The sequence below is a fragment of the Mustela putorius genome, unplaced genomic scaffold, assembly GCF_011764305.1.
Source record: "Mustela putorius furo isolate JIRA1106 unplaced genomic scaffold, ASM1176430v1.1 tig00000151_pilon_pilon_pilon, whole genome shotgun sequence".
Classification (NCBI taxonomy): Eukaryota; Metazoa; Chordata; class Mammalia; order Carnivora; family Mustelidae; genus Mustela; species Mustela putorius.
Window position 1 is genome coordinate 1416717 of NW_025421296.1, and position 20534 is coordinate 1437250.

At 37.0% G+C, this 20534-nt stretch overlaps 1 protein-coding gene across 4 annotated transcripts; it reads left to right on the forward strand.

Annotated features, from left to right (window-relative positions):
* Window positions 1-57: 57 nt before the first annotated feature.
* Window positions 58-17552, forward strand: COPS5 (COP9 signalosome subunit 5). 4 transcript variants are annotated; one of them, XM_045075704.1, is made up of 9 exons: window positions 58-514; window positions 671-765; window positions 2668-2902; window positions 4297-4425; window positions 5103-5168; window positions 5704-5789; window positions 11074-11185; window positions 14570-14718; window positions 17313-17552. In XM_045075704.1, the coding sequence occupies exons 1-9, from the start codon at window positions 449-451 to the stop codon at window positions 17395-17397; spliced, it is 1023 nt and encodes a 340-aa protein (XP_044931639.1). In that variant the 5' UTR covers window positions 58-448; the 3' UTR covers window positions 17398-17552. The 4 variants fall into 4 exon arrangements, with proteins under 4 accessions (XP_044931639.1, XP_044931640.1, XP_044931641.1 ...); XM_045075705.1 differs by lacking the exon at window positions 671-765 and having other exon boundaries at window positions 67-515; XM_045075706.1 differs by lacking the exon at window positions 671-765 and having other exon boundaries at window positions 385-523.
* The last annotated feature ends 2982 nt before the right edge of the window (window positions 17553-20534 follow it).

Consider the following 20534-nt stretch of genomic DNA (forward strand, 5'->3'; position numbering starts at 1 on the left):
GACCCGTTTCAGTTTCTGGCATGCCCTTCTTCCGGCGGGGAAGGCTATACCATTCTCATACCCAATTATTGTGTTTGTCCTAATTCACACATGTGATTTTCTACGACAATGCGTTCTCATTTCAGCCACAGGAAGACTTCTCTGTCTCTATTATGTAACCGCTGTTTATATCGTGGCATCCCGAAAGCGTTCCCTCCATCCCCGAATGGTCTGTACCGACTTCACCTCCGGTTCTAGGTGTCATGGCTGCCTCGAGAGACTAGTACGAGTTTGTACCTGTGGTGGGAAGGGTCCGAAGCCCACACCCGGGAACCTAGTGAGGTAAAGTTGCGTCTCGGTTGTGGAGCCGACAACTTCTCCGATTCCTCGGCAATGGCGGCGTCCGGGAGTGGTATGGCTCAGAAAACCTGGGAATTGGCCAACAACATGCAGGAAGCCCAGAGTATCGATGAAATCTACAAATACGACAAGAAACAACAGCAAGAAATACTGGCGGCGAAGCCCTGGACTAAGGAGTGAGGAGGTCCCTGGCGAGACGCAGGGGAGGGAAGGGGCGGCGGGAGTTTAGGACACCCAGGGGGAGTGGGAGTTGCAGAGGGTGGAGAGTTTGTGTTTTCATGGGCAGGGAGAAGAATATGCCCCTGAGAAATTTTGGTCCTTTTGTCTCCTCAGTAGAGCCAAAACCCCTCTCCGGGGCTTGCTTCAACTCCCCTGTCTCTTTAACCCATTTGATTTCAGAGGATGTAAGAGGAAAAGGACAAGCGAGTATCATCTCATTTCTTATTATCTGTATTGTCATATATATGCCACACACCCTGCTTTAAGTCTTGTGTCGATTTACACCTTGCTGGGACCTTCAGTTTATCTCAGACTGGAGACTGCACCTGTCTTTAAAACCCAGATCAGCCCAGGGGTGTCTAAAATGGGACTGTGAGCCATCTTTCAGAGCTCTATAATACATTGTTGACTGCTGATAACTGTTTCAGAAACAACGAGGCTCTACCTAGTCTCCCAAAACGTTACTCCACCAGATCTCAAGAGCTAGGAATTTTATCCGTAGAGTTTAAAGCTCTTTGCTCCTTAGCAAAAGCCCCTTTTCTCTGGGAGTAATGACAAGTCAAGGACTATTTACCCACAGCAGATTGTGTGAGGGAGAGAGTAGAAAGTAGAAATGGGAGGTAGCAAGGACAGCATGTTTATCAAGTATTTAATATGGGCTGAGCACTGAGCTAGGAATTTCCATGTGTTATTTAATCTGCATGACAATCATACTGTATTTTCATTCCTTTTCTTGCAAATAAGAAACAAGTAAATGTAAGTAACTTATTTCATCATCAGACTGAGGCAATGGACTTTTAAGTGAATAACAGACTGAAGTCAAACCTCATGACTGTCACTAGTTAGTTGACTGGCCCTAGGAAATTTGTGTATCTTCATTTTTTATCTATAAAAAGGAATTAAGACCTATCTATTGGTAATATCATAAAGATTAGATGAGATAATATATTTTAAAGGGCCTACAATGTATGTAAGGGGAGATCAATAACTATCTTTTTTTTCTTTTTCCCAGTAAATGAAGGAGCCAAGATTTTAATTCATGTCTTGACTCCCAATACCAGGTCTCCATATTTCTCACTTGTAACTGAAATCTGTGGGCAGACATATTAAAAAGGCTTCTCAGGAAAAAAAAGTTGGGGGGTGTGGTAGGGGCTTCTCAGAGACATTGACTGACCACATTATTAAAAAGTGCTGTCTGCTTACTTTTATAACATTATACATTTAAGGTTGCTATAGCCTATTAAATATTTGAACACTATCTGCTTGCTTTACTCTCTGATTGTGGCTTAAATATATTCATCCTAGCTCTCCTGGGCTGCATCAGTGACACGGAAGTTGTAATTTTATTCAAGATAGTTTAGTCACATCTACATATGACTAACTGAAACAGTGATGGAAGCAGAAGTAAAGATATTAGAGCTACATTTTCAATTCTGAGGCTGATGGCACAGAAAGTAACACACTTTTTCAAGAGTACTATAGATGGGCTAAAACTAATCACAGCTATCACTTATAAAGTTTTAGTGTGTGTCAGGCAGTAAGCTAAGCATTTTATATACATTATTTCACTTACTTTATTTCCTCCTAACAACAAATCTTTGAAATATTCCTATTTGCAGATGAGGAAATTAAGACACAAACATGAAGTGGTTATCTCTAAGACTACAGCCAGTGTCAGGGTAGACTCCAATGTAAGCAGATGGATGTCAGAGACCACATTTGGAACCATTAGGCGAGAAAGTTAGGCCTGAGAATCTTGAGGTGCAACCATCCAACTAGAGTCAGAATGAGAGATTTGGTGATTCCAAAATTAATTGAGAAAAAGTCTATTGAACTGGTCATGTAATTCCTTTCTACTTGAATAGCATATTTTAAAAATTATTTCACACTTTTCCCTTCCCCTGAAAGGAAATATTTTTCAGGACCCTGACATGTTTATCATTTCCAATCCCCTGCAGGAAAGCTACTTCCTTTTTCTTTTCCACATTCTACACTCTTTCCCCTTGCCATCACTATAAATTGCTTCAATACTTACTTGTAATCTTTACAAAAACTGTCTTTGAAATTATGTTTTATATAAGTTAATTATACTGTGCTTTTGTTTTGTAGCCACCATTACTTTAAGTACTGCAAAATCTCAGCATTGGCTCTACTGAAAATGGTGATGCATGCCAGATCGGGAGGCAACTTAGAAGTGATGGGCTTGATGCTGGGAAAGGTGGATGGTGAAACTATGATCATTATGGACAGTTTTGCTTTGCCTGTGGAGGGCACTGAAACGCGAGTAAATGCTCAGGCTGCTGCATATGAGTACATGGCTGCATATATAGAAAACGCCAAACAGGTAAAAATATTGTTCCTTAAAGATCAGTAACTCTAAATTAAGAGTCTCGTGGTGACTCTTGAGTTTCTAAACTTAAAACAATCCTCATTACATAAAGTTCATATTTTATTTCCAACAATTTCTATGTAAAATGTGTAAAAGGTTAGCATGGATTTTTTTTTTTTTTTTTTTTAAACTCGTACTCAAGGGGCACCTGGGTGGCCCAGTGGGTTAAGCTTCTGCCTTTGGCTCGGGTCATGATCTCAGGGTTCTGGGTTCGAGCCCCACATCAGGCTCTCTGCTGAGCGGGGAGCCTGCTTCCTCCTCTCTCTCTCTGCCTGCCTCTCTGCCTACTTGTGATCTCTATCTGTCAAATAAATAAATAAAATCTTTAAAAAAACAAAACAAAAAACTCATACTCAAGAGAGTAGATCTTAAAAGTTTTCATCATAAGAAAAAAGTTGTACCTAATGTGCAGTGATGGATGTTAACTACATTTCTTGTGATCATTTTGCAATATATACACATATTGAATCATAGTGTATATCCAAACTAATACAATGTTATACGTCCATATCTCAGTAAAAAAAAAAAAAAAATTATTTCTCACACTCAGTATCAGATGTATGTTTAAAACCAAAAATTTGGAAATGACCTAAATGTTCCTGAGTATAAAACTGATTAAACGGGCACCTGGGTGGCTCAGTGGGTTAAGCCTCTGCCTTTGGCTCAGGTCATGATCTCAGGGTCCTGGGATCGAGCCCCACATCGGGCTCTCTGCTCAGCGGGGAGCCTGCTTCCTCCTCTCTCTCTGCCTGCCTCTCTGCCTACTTGTGATCTCTGTCAAATAAATAAATAAAATCTTTAAAAAAAAAAAACTGATTAAATAGATTATGGTATAGCCATACAATGAACTGTAAGCCTGCCTTTAAGAGAAATAAAAATTAAAAAGTAGTTATATCTTTATCTACTTGGAACAAACCCCATGATGTTGTGTTGAGTTGAAAAAGCAGAGTGTAGAGCACTGTATGTGGTATGCTGTTGTGTGTATCTCTCTTAATCTACGCATATGCAAAGAATATGTCCGTAAGATAGGAATTATATAAGCAGTGGATATAAGCAGTGGTTATAGTGGTTTACATCTGGGTTGAGAAACTGGGTAGTTGGGGGTAACAAGGTAGGAAACAGACTGAATAGCCTACTCTACTTGTGTCTTGTTAATTTTATTCCTGGAGCTTCAGGTATTGTGCTTTGGGTATTACCTATTGGAAATAATGCTTTTTTAACCTAAAAGCAGCATATGCTATCCACTGTTCTGCATGTTTTCATTTTATCATAATGCTATGTAAGCAGACAAATGACAAGTGTCTTTAAGATTAAACAGAATTCTCAATCTTCTCTGCCTTCTTTGTTAGGTTGGCCGCCTTGAAAATGCAATTGGCTGGTATCACAGCCATCCTGGCTATGGCTGCTGGCTTTCTGGGATTGATGTTAGTACTCAGATGCTCAATCAGCAGTTCCAGGAACCATTTGTAGCAGTAGTAGTAAGTATTTTTACAATCAGTCTTAATTAAGTTCTTCATGAAGATTTATTAAAGCAAATATACAGAGAAATAAAAACTGTAGAACAGTCTGGTGTCATTATGCCTAGGATTGAATCTGAATTCCACCTCCTAGAAGCTGGGACTTCAAACAAGCTACTTAACCTCTCTGTAACTCTTCCCCAACTCTGTAAGATGAGGGTGATCACAGCACCTATGTCTTAGTTCCCTGCAAACCGTAGACATTCAGTAATGTTGACTGAATTCAGTAAGTCAGAAATTGCTAGAGCAGCTCTTGCTATGCTCACAGTGTTTTAGATACAATCCAGGTTACTATGAGAAAGGTAGAAAACTGTTCCTCTAGTAAAAGAAAACTTTTGAAAAAGAGATGAGAAAGTCTTCAGATCACATTCTTAAATAGTATAATAACGAGATCTACTTTCTAAATTAATTATGATAATTCTATACTTAACCACTTTATTCAACTTTGTTGTTATTTGGTTTGGTCATTTTTTTCCAATTATTTTTTCCTGTTATTTGGTTATTTTACTCAGTGTTTGTATGTGTGCATGCATGCATAGTGTTCTATATATGTAGGTAGTTCTAAGTTTAACATTTAAACAAATGGAAGTATATAACAGTTTCATAACTAGCAGATATCAAATACATCTTTCTTATAGATTGACCCAACAAGAACAATATCTGCAGGGAAAGTGAATCTTGGAGCCTTTAGGACATACCCAAAGGTAATTTTTAAAATGCGAGGTCCTTATAATTTTTTAAATGACTTATTTTTAAAGTCATGTTATGGTTAATACCCTGTTTTGTCCTAAACAGTTTGAAAATATTTACAAAATAGCAGTCAACCAAAACAAATTGTCTTTAGCAAAAGATAACACATTTGTGTTATATGTTGCTAAGAAAGCAGTTTTCATTTGTTAATAAGTACTTGTGTGCCCATCGTGACATTCTGACAGGTACTAGACCACAAGCTAAATACATCTGTTTCTGTCCCTACAAACTGAAATAGATATTAGCATACGTGTACATCCCCTGACAAGAAAAAAATGAATCTATAAACCAAATCCAACCATTAGCCATCATTGGGGTTGAGAGACAGAATAAGCACCTTTTTGTACTGGAATGTCTAAGTTCAATATGTGACTCCCCAGAATTAATGTTTCTATAAATGGAAAGCTGCGTAGAACGTATGTTTTTTTCTGCATGAGTGTTTGTGTGTGGTTTCTTTTTTAATCTTCTATTTTCTCCATTTTTGTTGAGGGCTACAAACCCCCTGATGAAGGACCTTCTGAGTACCAGACTATCCCACTTAATAAAATAGAAGACTTTGGTGTACATTGCAAACAGTAAGTAATTTTAACGTGTATGGGATACCACAATTATCATAAGAATCCTTAGTCCAAGCCCTTAATTTCACGGAGGAAAATAAAGGTTCAGATGAAATGCATCTCATAATCCCTTTTAAAATTGTAGTAAGAATACAGAATTTAGGATAATGTTTGAATTTTTTATTAATAATCATTTTAACCTATTATTTGCCTTTCACACAACTATAAATATTGTCATTGTATAAGATACTTAGCCCATTGTTGAAATTAACAACTGAAAAAAGTTGTATTCAGGATGAACCTGACACCAGCATGTCTGCAAGCTCTCATAGTAACCAAGTTTCATTTGTTTGTTTATGAGAGCACATGAGCAAGGGGGAAGGGCAGAGAGAGAAGCAGACTCCCCCTCCCCCCACCACTACCACCACCGAGCACGAAGCCCAACACAGGGTTCTATCCCAGGACCCCAAGATCATGGCCTGAGCTGAAAGCAGCCTCTTTAACCAACTGCGCCACCCAGATGCCCCTCAAGTTCCGTTTAGTAAAACTTCATCCTAAGCATTTTCACTCCAAAATTTAAAGAAACCATTCTAAAACCAATGAATTATATACTTCTTTAAAATAGTGAATATTGTATGGTGAGTGCTGGGAAGAGTGTAAGCCTGATGATTCACAGACCTGTACCCCTGGGGTAAATAATACAGTATATGTTAATAAAAATAATTAATAAAAAAAAAGAAAATAGTGAATGTTAAGGTATATGAATTACATCTCAAGTTTTAAAAGTATTAAGCCAGTGAAAACAGTTTTCTCCTTCTGAATATATCTTGCCGCATCACATTGACCTTCCCACCATATTCTGGAGCCTGAACCAAAGCACTGGCCTTCTAACTAGTCTTCCAGTTCTCCTGTTCACCCCTTTAAAGATCTTTTGTCAGCCAAATTGATTCTGTTAAAATGTAAGTGAGGCCATATTCCTCCTCCTCCAGAATGATTTCCTGTATCACCAAAAATAAGATCCATAGTCCTTTTGATGGACTAACAGCCCTATGTGATCTGACCCATACTACCTCTGAGCTCATCTCCTATCACTAAATCTTTGCTCTCTCCAGTCCAGTCACAAGGGCCTCCTCATGGTTGTCAGAAGTGCCAGGCAACTTCCTGCCTCAGGGCCTTTGCATTTGCTGTTCCCTCTTCTGAGAAAATTGTTCCTGTTTCCACGTGGCTCACTGACTACTTCAATCATGGAGTATCTGTTTAAGGGTCACCTTAACAGAGAATGTTTACTGGTCACCCTGTCTAAAATAACACCTTCCAGTCAGTCACTGTGTTTCAGTTTCCCTGCTTTTATTTTTCTTCTTAGCACTTACCATTCTGGTATGTTTTTGATTCCTTGTTATTGACCCCTTTAGAATTTGAACTTCATTACAATAAACTTAGTTCACTGCTGTAGACTAACATTTAAATCAGACATGGCACATAAAAGGGTGGGCATCCCCCCAAAAATGTTACCTAAATGATTAGGGTCCCCTTTTCTCCATACCGCCTATCCAAACTTCTAGGAATACATCTTATTCTTCCATTCAGAAATTCTTAGAAAATTCTAGAATTTCTAAAATTGAGTTATAAGATATATCAGTCATCCCTTACATACATCAGGGGGAAAAAAAAGATTATTTTTTATTTTTCAGTTAGAGACTTGGAATTAAATCACATAATTTGCCCTATTGGAAAAAAATTATTTAAAGAACACAAAAATTTAAACCATTCTAGTTTGAGAGAATTGCTCCTAAGCCTGGAAACACCTTTGCTGTGATACTTTCTCAGCGTAAAAGTAAATTTTTTTCATTTATATTGAGTTATAGTGATAGAAAAAGCTTATACCTTTAATACCTACGCTACTTATTACACTACCAACAGCAGTTTTTGAAAGAAAAAAGACTGAGGCAGTCTATGCTTTCTGTATCCAAACAAACCTACATTTCCTATTTTACTAAAATAGAAGCCCATCAGAGAAGAAGAGCCACTTCTAGCAATCTACATTGTTAGAGCCTAGAATTTTGAATCTGAAATTACTTAGATATCCAAAGATAATCTCTTAGGATCAATTCCTGAATAAGAGAGAATAAATTCTTTCCTAGGGAAAATAAGGGGCTTGATTTATTTTTGTTTAAAATCTTTAATGAAACATAGTGCCAGGCTGAAAGAGCGGGGTTTGGGGCAGCCTGCTTATAGATCCATTTCCAAACTTATTTGATAATAAGGTATGACGTCCAGTTTATATTGGTCTTTCTTTCCTGCCTTAAATCCCACATCATATTGCACACCCAAAGTCTGTTTAAAATAAAGAATATAATGTAGATATTAAATATTTTTAACTTTGAAGAACCTTGGTGAAAATAGGACACAGGGGTTGTTTTGTTTTGTTTTTTTTGTTTTTTTAAGTTAGCTTGTATGTTATCAGTGTTATGCAGGAGCATGGTTTAAAGAGTAAAATGGTTCTATGAAACTTATTATGAAAAATAACAATTTGTACCATTCCCTTTCCCATCCCCCAGAGGCAGTCACATAAACTATTATAGTTATTCCTATATGTATTTACCCCATATCTTCAAACAATGTGCTGATAGCGCTACTTCTTTCTGTTCTAGACAGTATCTATTATTGACTTCCCATACAGAAGATGAGGTTTTAGCTCCCCAACTAATTTTGAATGTTCTTCTTGTTTTCAACTCTACTACTGAGATTTGCAGCTAATCACTCCATATTAGACAAAAAATTTCATTGCATCAGCCTCTGGTATTAAAACAGTAATTACGTTAACATCCATTAATTTTATTTTTTTTATTTTATTTATTTATTTGACAGACAGAGATCACAAGTAGACAGAGAGGCAGGCAGAGAGAGAGGAAGGGAAACAGGCTCCCTGCTGAGCCTGTGATGTGGGGCTCAGTCTCAGGACTCTGGGATCATGACCTGAGCCAAAGGCAGAGGCTTTAACCTACTGAGCCACCCAGGCGCCCCGATCCATTAATTTTAAAACAAACTCTATAGAACTTCGTTTGAGTTCTCTTATTTTCCATCCTTTATAAATCCAAATGTCTATTGCTATATTCATCTCTCATTTCTTTTTTTTTCCTCAAGTACCAGAGATATAGCCCCCTGCTTTCTAAAGCTGACCTTTTCTACTTGAGCCCCTCATCCCCTCCCCATACCTAACTCCCTTACTCCTGGGATCTTACTTCTTAAATACTCTCTTAAATGTCTACAGTCTGCATGTAAAAATAAAACAGAGTTTTGATAGTAGATACAACTTCTCATATCCTTTCTCTGCCACTTACTAACTAGCTTTGAGTAAAATCTTTTCTGTCTGAACATTTGTCTACAGACTGGGAATAATAAATGCTTTATGTGTATGGTTATAAGAAAGACTAAATGAAAATGTATGTAAAGCATCCAGAATGTAATAGGTGCTCAAGAAATATGCTGTTCACCTGCACATTTCATTAGCCATGTCCTGTCCATCTTCAGATCCGCATAGGTATCTTAATCTTGAAAAGACCCTCACTTAATTCTGATGTCCTCAAATTCTTACTCTTTTTTAATTTCTTCACTCACTCCTGAATTAATTCAACAAGAATTTCTTATGGTGTCCACCTGTCTTTTATCTTTTGCACCACTAACCTGCATCTGAGCCTTTCTTCATATCTGCTGCACTACGATAGTATCCTTTATGGTCTCCCTGCCTACTACTATTTCTCTGAAACACATCCTATCGTAAACACCTCTTTGGCCCTATCATTGCTCTGCTCAAATATCTTCCGTGAGTCCCCACTATCTAGAAGATAAAGTTTAAATTTATTTTTTTAAGTTTTTATTAAGTTCTAGTTAACATAGAGTGTAATATTAGTTTCAGGTGTATAATCCAGTGATCAGCATTTCCATACAACATCAGGTGCTCATGACAAGTGCACTCCCTAATCCCCATCACCTATCTAACCCATCCCTCCACCCATGAAGTTTAAATTTTATTACCTTTTGTGTAATATCTTCTACCAAATAGATCCCAACAAAGCTTTCTAGGTTCCCCTCATATAGTTATTCTGCTGTTGCTTAACTGTCCAGCCAAAGTGATTTATTTACTGTTCCTTTTATGACTTTCCTGTTTATAAGTCAGTGCTGCTTGCTTAATGCCCTCCTTGCTGTCAGCATACGCGCACATAGACTCATGTAAGGGTTACTCTCAGTCCCGCCTTCTCCCTAGGACTTCTCAGGCAATTCTGTCTACACTGAGAGTACTCAATATCTCTAACATTTAATTGGTGGTGGCTAATTCTGTATATGCCCTAGAGTATCACTGTTATTCACTATATATCATTATATTTAATTTTTTGTGGATTCATACCACATTTCCCCTATAAATAGTATTAAGCTCCTTAAGGTTAAAAAAAAAAAGTCTCTTGTTTCTTTGTATCTATTGATGTACAGAACCTAGTGAGTATTTAAATATTTATTACTTTAAAAATACATGTTTTTCATACATTTAACCAAATATTTTCATGAGCTTACTGGTTATAAATCAGGCACCTTTGAAAGTAGTATTTTTTTTAGGCACTCTAAGGATTCTACTTTGAGGTTTGCTTTCCAAAAAGCAGTATGTCCTGGGCACCTGGGTGGCTCAGTGGGTTAAGCCTCTTGCCTTCGGCTCAGGTCATGATCTCAGGGTCCTGGGATTGAGCCCCGAGTTGGGCTCTCTGCTCAGCAGGGAGCCTGCTTCCCCCTCTCTCTTTGCCTGCCTCTCTGCCTACTTGTGATCTCTCTCTGTATCAAATAAATAAATAAAATCTTAAAAAAAAAAAAACAATAGATCCTAATTAGGGGATTAGAAGGAAGAAATGGGAAAGCCACATGTCATTTTCAGTATTTTTAAAAGCCTACCAAAAATTACCATTGACCCTAGAAAAGCAGTTCATTAAGTTTATGTGCTTTTTGGCCAGAATTTATAAACTCAATAACATGGATAAACATATGTCATTCAGAAGTTCTGACTAATTGTTAAGTTTTGGGGAATGCTGGACTCTATAGTGGGAAGAAATTTAACACAAGAAAGTTTAGTTAATAGAAGATTTAAAACCATGCCTCTGAAGTGTGAGGAAGCCATACCTATTATTCTATTGGACTAAAAACTAAAACATAACTATTTGGATATAAAATGTAATACACTTAAATTTGGCCATAACTTTTATGTGAAATGGTTGAATTTTTTTTTTTAGCTTACTAAACTTGTCCTTTTGTTTCCTAGATATTATGCCTTAGAAGTCTCATATTTCAAATCCTCATTGGATCGCAAATTGCTTGAGCTTTTGTGGAATAAATACTGGGTGAATACACTGAGTTCCTCTAGTTTGCTTACTGTAAGTACTATATTTCCAAGGAATGCATTTGAATTTTATCTAAGCTACATAAGTTGTTTAATATCCAAAACTTTTTCCTGGAAAGGTTATACCTGACTTAGCCAAGACACCAGGGCTGGGATAGATTCTGCACATGACCAGAGCTGGATTGGGATACTAGGTGAAGCCAAGATCTGTGTCATGTGGCATTGAGATTAAGTCCAAGTGACAAATATAGGTGGCCAGATGAAAGGGAAATCTGCCCCTTCCTTAAAGCGACAGAGAGAAAAATACAAATATTGTTTTTTGTTGTGTCAAGTGCCTCAGGTAGGACCCCAGTTACAAGTGACAGGAGACGCATCCAAGCCGGCCTAATCAAAAAAGAGAATCTTTTAAGCTGTGAAGTCCAGGAGTAGGGCTTACTACAGGCAAGTTTGCACTGAAACAGTATTGTGAGATCTTTGTCATTCTGTCTCAGCTTTGATTTCGTATCAGTCAGCTTCAGTTTTGGGCTTCCTGTGAAAACAAGATTGCAGGGGCTCCTGCGTGGCACCTGGGGTTAAGTGTCCAACTCTTGGTTTTGGCTCAGGTCCTGATGTCAGGGTCATGAGATTGATCCCAGTTTGGGCTCTCAGCTCAGTGCAGAGTCTGCTTGGGATTCTGTTTCCCTCTCCCTCTCCTTTTCCTGCTCATGCTGTCTCTTAAATAAATAAATCTTTAAAAAAGTGGGGGGGGACAAGATGGCTGCATTAACTTCAGGCCTCCCGGCCTCTCATTTTCACATTCAAAACAGAAGATCAGAATACACATAGTCACGCAAAACTCCAGGCAAAACCTCATTGTGTCTGAGGTTTGTTTAGGTCACATGCCCATCTTAAAGCTCTGGGCCAAGGGAATGAGCACCATGAGTGGCTGTGTCAAGGCAAGTACTTCACTGCTTGGGCTGGGCTAGAAAAAATTCAGAAGCACATGGACTAAGAATTAGGAAGCATCGTCCCCAGAAGGAAATCAGAATATCATTAACTTAAAATAGCAGATGCTGGGCAACAAAAAATAAGATAAAATAAATCACTGAATTTTTTCAAATATATCATTAAAACAACATAACTTAGAAGGATATTTATTTTACAAGCTTCTACTGGAGCTTAGTCACAAACAGTTGCTTTTCCTTTTCTTTTTTTTAAAGTAGGCTACCTCACATAGTACAGAATAGCATAATGGTTAGAATCACAAAATTTGGTACAAGGTAAACTCATTTCAAAAAGAACTCTGGCACTTTACTAGATGTGTGTGACCTTCAGAAAGTTATTTAATGAGACTAAGCCTATTCTTGGGTTCGGTGATAACAGTACCTACCTACATCATTAAGTACCATGACAGTTAAATGAAATTCTTTATGTAAATCAGTTAACAAAGTGCCTGGCATATAATAAAGCCTCTGCAAGTTACTATTTTTTGTTTGGTTCATTTCTTTGTTCATAGGAAAAGGCCTCACTTGAGCATAATTTCTGTGATTCTATTATTTACTTTAAAGATTTTATTTATTTAGAGAGAGAGCCTGAGCAGGGGGAGCAGGAGAGAGAGAGTCCCAAGCAGACTCCCTGCTGAGCACAAAGCCCAACAGAGGGCTCAGTCCCATGACTCTGAGATCATGACCCAAGCTGAAGCCAAAAGTTAGACACTTAACTGACTGAGCCACCCAGGCAACCCTTTCTATGATTTTAAAAAGAGTTCTGACAGACTTCTTATTCTTACTTTGTAACCTTAACAGTCAGAAGTAGCAAATTAGAAGGAAGGTAAGTGATCATTATAGCAAACGTTTATTAAGTGCTGCTTTTATGCCATATACTGCTAAATGCTTTGTGTGTATTGTTTCCTTAGAGGCAAGTATACTGATGAGAACCAGAAGTGACATATATTGGCCGAGGGAAAAAACACTAAGACCAGAGCAGTCTGAACCTTTCTTTGCCTAAAGGCAAACAGCTCTACCTACTCAGCCAGCCAATGGCTATCCCTGTATTCCAGCACTGCATATGTTGAGGACATTAATAATCAAGAAGAGGTTAAATTAGGTTAAATTGTATTTTCTTCTTTTTTGTGGTTGTATATATGGTTCATTACAGCATTTTAGGAAAAAATTTATAGGGCTCCTGAGTGGCTCAGTCGGCTAAGCATCTGCTTTCAGCTCGGGTCACGATCCTGGGATCAAGCCCCTCGTTGGGCTCCCTGCTCAGCAGGGAGTCCACTTCTCCTCTCTCTCTGCTCCTCCCTCCCTCATGTACACACTCTCTCTATCTCAAATAATCTTAAAAATTTTTAAAAAAGAAAAAATTCATAAACGTATGTTCAGTGCATCTCTTTCTCCAGAGAGATGTACAAGTTGAACTTGTACATTGTCTTACAGATTGAGTAAATAGAGTAATGTACTAGTTGTTGCCAAGTTGTTTATTTAACCTTCACTCTTTTTTGAAGATAAGGGAAAGAAAATGGAACATATACTTCATAATGCATCTTAGTGAAAAGTTGTTTTCCATTTTAGACCACAACATTTTAAAAAAGAAAACCCATAAAAATGCTCAAGTGCTTAATGCTTAAGTATACATATATAACTGTTAAAGTTTTTCTTTTTAAAAAGTATGAAATATTAAGGGACAAATGGTATTTATAGGTGTGTGTGTAAGCATATAGCAATACTCTAAAATATAACCAGGATTACAGCTAAGTGGAGGGATTATAGGTGTTTCCTTTCCTCTTTACTTTGCTCTACATTTTCCAAATTGTCTGTAGTAACTATTACTTTATAATCAGAAAACCTAAGATAAATGTTACTTTTTAAAAATCGTTCAGTATTAAATGCTGAAATTTCAACAAGAACAAATAATAAAATTAGCTAATAGTTATTAAGCCTTTACCAGTTGCCAAGGACAGTCCTAAGAGCTTTATATACATTACTCCATATACATTACTTAATTTAGTCTTCATGATAGCCTTAATGTAGAAATTATCACTATCCTCTCCCCAATTTTCAGAAGACAACTTAAAGGCACAGAAAACCAGGGAGTTTTCCCAAGGCCTCCCAGCTAATCTGCAGCAGGACCAAAGCTGAGACTCTGGCCTATGTACTTCACAGCCTCTCATAATAACAAGAATTAGATTAATGAGTCAAAAAGAATTCCAGATTTAATCTTGAAATTATAAAGGGGAGGAAAACTCCACACTCGAACTGCTTGAACTTTGGAGTCAGTCTGTACAAGTAAATCTCATTTCTTACTTCAGTGACTATCACACTTAAATTTCATGGTGGAATTCTTTGTAAATGAAATGTTCTAAGAAAAAAAAATTACATTAAAATATATATATATATATATGCACACACACACTGACACAATGCCATTTTCCCTACAGAATGCAGACTATACCACTGGTCAGGTCTTTGATTTGTCTGAAAAATTAGAACAGTCTGAAGCCCAGCTGGGACGAGGGAGTTTCATGTTGGGTTTAGAAACACATGACAGAAAGTCAGAAGACAAACTTGCCAAAGCTACAAGAGACAGGTAAGAGCAAATCTGTTCCTACCCCTAACTAGTTCTTTTTATTTCAGAATTTGCACCTTATAATTGGATTCAAATTCCTTATGTTTCAACTTATTTACAACTTAGAATGGTACCTGAATGTTGATATCTTGGGACCTTTAAGAGTTGTCAAATGCAAATTTTAGCTTAGAAAATTTAGATTAAAACATTTAAGGTTTAAAGATCTAGGTAATGTATTATTAAAAAACTGCCAGTCATCTTTTCTAGATGTAGCTAGAAAGTGTGCTGAAGAAAACCAATCCATCACTGGATCTTTTTAAAAAAAAAAAAAGAGGGTGGTTGGGTTATAGACATTGGGGAAGGTATGTGTTATGGTGAGTGCTGTGAAGTGTGTAAGCCTGATGATTCACAGACCTATACCCCTGGGGCAACTAATACATTATATGTTAATTAAAAAAAAAAAATTCTGCAAAAGGACATCCAAATCTATTCTAACTTAATTGTCTTTTGAGGGATTATATTGAGATTTCTTAAATTTATCAAACTTATTTTTATGAAGCTTTAAACCCCTAAATATAAAAGAAATGACTGCATTTCTCTTAAGTTATTCTTCTGAAATTATCTTAATACAGTAATTTAGTATCCAAAATTACACTATCAAGAATTTTTTTTTATTAATTTTTTATTTTTTATAAACATATATTTTTATCCCCAGGGGTACAGGTCTGTGAATCACCAGGTTTACACACTTCACAGCACTCACCAAAGCACATACCCTCCCCAATGTCCATAATCCCACCCCCTTCTCCCAAACCCCCTCCCCCCAGCAACCCTCAGTTTGTTTTGTGAGATTAAGAGTCACTTATGGTTTGTCTCCCTCCCAATCCCATCTTGTTTCATTTATTCTTCTCCTACCCACTTAAGCCCCCATATTGCATCACACTATCAAGAATTTATTAGGAACAAACTTGGAATGTTTTCTCTGATAACTTACGAAATAATCAGGTGGCCCTTCAGATGCATAGAGGATTGGAAAGACCACCTAAATAGCATGTACTTTCATATAAGTTTGAACTTTAATGTGATAATTAGCTACAGAGAATAAGGGAAAATTATGTTGACATCTATATAAACTGATACCTTGGTATCCATCTTCAGAAAAATTGAACTGGTCAGGAGGACAGAAAAGAGAGATGGGAAGGTAAAGTGTGTTAGGAGCAGAAGCCATCTTGGGTTAAATTATCTTATTCTTTTCCATGAATTTTTAGAAGGTTTAAAGCTAGTGACCTGGTTAAAAATTTAATCTTTCTTTAATATTAGGTCTCATTTTTTTATGAGTGTATGCTTTTGCTTATCTATTTTTATATCATTTGTGATTTATAATTTTATCTACATTTACACCTCAGTTAGCAAGCAAAAATTTCACAATGGTAATGTCTCTAATTATATAAGAAGAAAAGTAGGAAGGACAAAAGTAGTAGTAAACAGGTAGAGTATTTTCCTTTTGTGGGTAACTTTATAAAAATTGGATATCTTCTAAATATTGCGGGGTTTTACTGTTTTTTGCTTTTTAATTTTTATCAGTTTTAAAACCTAAGTCCTTCACCCACTGACTTCGACCTTTAATTGTTTGAAGGATGTTTATGATTATTTTGGGGGGAAAAGCATAGTATTCTTTAAATTAATCTCTTTTTTAATAATTCTAAGTAATAAACAATAAGGAGTAAGATTTTAATGTAATATCAGAATCAGTCTGTAATGAAGAATTATAAATAACTTCAGTCACCTTCCAAAACGGAGCTTTTCCCAAAACTGTTGATAAGTAACAAAATCAACTATTGTAAATTATATCAAATTTTATACTGCTCTGTTGTGAAGCTTCTAGTAAGTGTAGTTGACTCTTGAACAATGTGGGTTTGAACTGCATGGATATCCTTATATGTGGGGTGTTTTTTTTAGTACAGTATTTAAATACAGTACAGTAATATAAATGTAGATTTTAAATACTTCTCTGTAGCTTAGTTTTTTGTAAGAATAGAGTATATAATATATGTAATGTACAAAATATGTGTTAATCAACTGTTTATGTTACTGTTAAGCTTCCCTTAATACTAATCTCTTAGAAGTTAAGTTTTGGGGGAGTCAAAAGTTACATGTGAGGGGTGCCTGGGTGGCTCAGTGGGTTGAGGCCTCTGCCTTCAGCTCAGGTCATGATCCCAGGGTCCTGGGATCAGGCCCCGCATCGGGCTCTCTGCTCCGCGGGGAGCCTGCTTCCTCCTCTCTCTGCCTGCCTCTCTGCTTACTTGTGATTTCTCTCTGTCAAATAAATAAATAAAATCTTAAAAAAAAAGTTACATGTGAATTTTCAACCAAGTGGAAGATTTGGTACCCTTAACTCTCATGTTGTTCGAGGTTCAACTGTAATGAAATGGTTAAAAGACTTGATGAAGGCTAAAAATCACAAGAGTAAACTGTAAATTGTGGTTCATGGAGTATAAATAGAACTGAAAATCATTATTGGGGGTACAAGGATGGAAATGGAGGGGAGGGAACTTGCATATTCAAAACAGTTTTAATGTTCTTATGACATTATGTGATGTGTTTTTTCTTTCCAGCTGCAAAACTACCATAGAAGCTATCCATGGATTGATGTCTCAGGTTATTAAGGATAAACTGTTTAATCAAATTAACATCTCTTAAACAATCACTAAGTAGTACTTTTGACTGAAAGCCAGTATGAGAAAAATACTCAAGTAACACTTTAAAACCAGTTACCAAAAATCTGATTAGAAGTATAAGGTGCTCTGAAGTGTCCTGAATATTAACATCGTGTAATAAAGCTCTTTAAAATGAAATTGTTCTTCCGTTATTTTGTGGGAGCAGTTACATTATTTTTCTAGTATCCTTTAATGTTCTTGACTGTAAGAGAAAGAAATACATTGGCTATTGTGGACATTACTGTTATGAACACTGGAGTGCATATGGCCCTTCTTTTCATTACATCTGTATCTTTGGGGTAAATACCCAGTAGAGCAATTGCTGGGTCATAGGGTAGCTCTATTTTTAATTTTTTGAGGAACCTCCACATTGTTTTCCAAAGTGACTGCACCAATTTGCATTCCTACTAAGAGTGTAAGAAGGTTCCCCTTCCCCCACAACTTCTCCAATATTGTTGTTTCTTCCCTTGTGGAAAGAGCTAAGATGCCCTTCGGCAGACAAATGGATAAAGATATGGTCCATATATACAATGGAATATTACTCAGCCATCAGAAAGGATGAATACCCAACTTTTGCCTCAACTTGGATGGGACTGGAGGAGATTATGCTAAGTGAAATAAGTCAAACAGAGAAAGTCAATTATCATATGGTTTCACTTATTTATGGAACATAATAGCATGAAGGACATTAGGAGAAGGGAAAAATGAAGGGGGAGAAATCAGAGTGGGAGACAAACCATAAGAGACTATGTACTCCGAGAGAGTTTTAGAAGGGAGGGGCATGGGGGATGGGTGAGCCTGGTGATAGGTATTAAGTAGGGCATGGATTGCCTGGAGCACTGGGTGTTACACGCAAACACTGAGTCATGGAATACTACATCAAAAACTAATATACTGTATGGTGATTAACATAGCACAATTAAAAAAGTAAAAAGATACAGAACAAAAAGGAAGAAATATTTGTTGGAACCTTCCTATTTTCTAAATTTAAAACAATTTCAGCACTTCACTTGCCATACTGATTATCAGAGCCACTTTTTAATTCACTTATACCTTCTTTTGGTAATCTACTAGTAAAAATATAATTTAACATAACATTTTTATTTTCTTTGAACGTTAACCATGTCGCATCTTGAGTTATTTTCCTGAAAATTAAATAACTTAAGACAGAGCCTAACATAGGTTTTCTAGTCATTCAAATATTTACTAAGTACCTTTACTGAATAGGTCAAATTTTACTCTGCAGATATTCTGAACAAGAAAGACAAGGCCACTGTCCTGTCCACACAGAAGCTACCATGGAGGCTAAAGCTAAGTTAACAAGAACCTATGTGTACTAGTATGAAGGGAAAAATAGTATGCTGGGAAACTCAAGAGGAACACTTACACTAGGGAGTTACCCAGGTAGACTTCTTGAAAGAAGTGACCTGATATAAAGCTGAAATTTGAAAGATAGGAGGACTAGCCAGAAAAGCATAATGGTAACACAAGTTTATAAACAGTAGTACAGCAACGTGTAGAAGGCTAGAGGTAGAGAGCATGAACCTAGTACCTTCAAGAACTGATACTCAGTGAGACCTGAGAGTGTTCAATTGGACATGAGAAGTAGCAAAAGATGACTTTAATAGATAAGATGAGGATAGATTCTGCAGAGGCACTTTGAATTTTATCCTAACAGCAATTCGGAGTAAGAGTTTTAAACAGCAGAAATGTACCAGACTGATGTTTCTAAGATCTGGGGGTGAGGCACGGCTGAAAGCAAATGAAATGACTTGTGGAAAATAGTGAAAAGACAAGACAAATCATGGAAACATCAAATACAAAAATCGCCAGAGGAAGAGAAGACCACAAGAGCAGAGGAGAAACTTTAAGAAGTAATTTATCAGTGACTTGACATTCTGCCAAGAGGTCAAGGAAAAGAAAGCCTAAAATTTTTCTGTTAGATTTAGCACTGAGGTAATCTTTGGTAAGGAGGAAGCCCACTAACATTGGTATCTAAATACATTCTTGGACAATTGATGACACGTTAGCATTTTGGTCTCAACCTTTTAATTTTTTTAAAGTAACCTCTACACCCAATGTGGGGCTCAACTCCTGTCCCTGAAGTCAAGAATCATGTTTTACCAACTAAGCCAGCCAGGAGCCCCTCATTTTGTAACTTTAAATAAAAGGCACCCCCAATTTCAGATGGTTCAAACTCACCTCCATTTTCATAACCTTAAAAAAGAAGACTGCCCCCCAATGAGCAGCCAAAATCTATTTACTGCCATAATCTTTTTCAGCAACATCTTAGGGAACACTGACAAGCTTGTTGAGGTTTTTTATTCACAGGACTGAATGGTTAATGTTTTTGACATGATAAGAGTAATAAGGAGCCATTGGAGCCACCATGAAAACATACTAGCAGTTTTCATTCTAAGACTTAAATACAGTTATCCACATTTAATTTGACATTTATTACCTAAACAGTTAAGACACCTTGGTGTGATGGAAAGTGCCTATGATAGCAATACCTAGGAAAAGAAAGTGTTTCAATCCTAACTTCATTGGACTCATATTGGTAACGATGCACTGACTGGAGGTAACACACATACACACAACAACAGTTGCTTAAAGAATAAAAATTTATTGGCTCACCTCACCCCAGAGTCCAGAATCATACTTGGTTTAGGCACAACTGGATTAGGCTTCCTGTTATGGTTCTCAGCTCTGCCCTCCATGTGTTGGCCTGAATCTAAAGCTGTATTCCCCCAAATTGGCTACACACCACACCACATCATCCAGTCAGGGGTAAAGAGCTGTTAGAGTAAGGTTCAGACTTCACCCTGGTCTAATGGAATATGAGCCCACACCTGAGATTATATATAGGACTGTTTAGGCCAATTAGGGGCAATGCCTGGAGGTAGGAATGGAATGAACAATCCCCAAAATTCATAACTACTACAAATTAAGATTAAATGGATACTACAAGGCAACCAATAATGTCCCCTCTATTCAGTGGTGTAGCCAGGCAAAAAGGACTCAGGAACACTTGCGTTTTGTTGTAAATGTACTTGGTTTATTAAAAAGCAAGTTCCTTTACAAATATTTTTAAAGTATATCTTTAAATTGTATTGTCAT

Excerpts from the sequence above, each read along its gene's own strand:
- COPS5 (XM_045075704.1), top strand. The coding sequence starts at position 449 with ATGAAATCTACAAATACGACAAGAAACAACAGCAAGAAATACTGGCGG. Across the intron at positions 11,186-14,569 it reads GTTCCTCTAGTTTGCTTACT|AATGCAGACTATACCACTGG; the intron begins GTAAGTACTATA and ends TTTTCCCTACAG. Across the intron at positions 14,719-17,312 it reads GCCAAAGCTACAAGAGACAG|CTGCAAAACTACCATAGAAG; the intron begins GTAAGAGCAAAT and ends TTTTCTTTCCAG.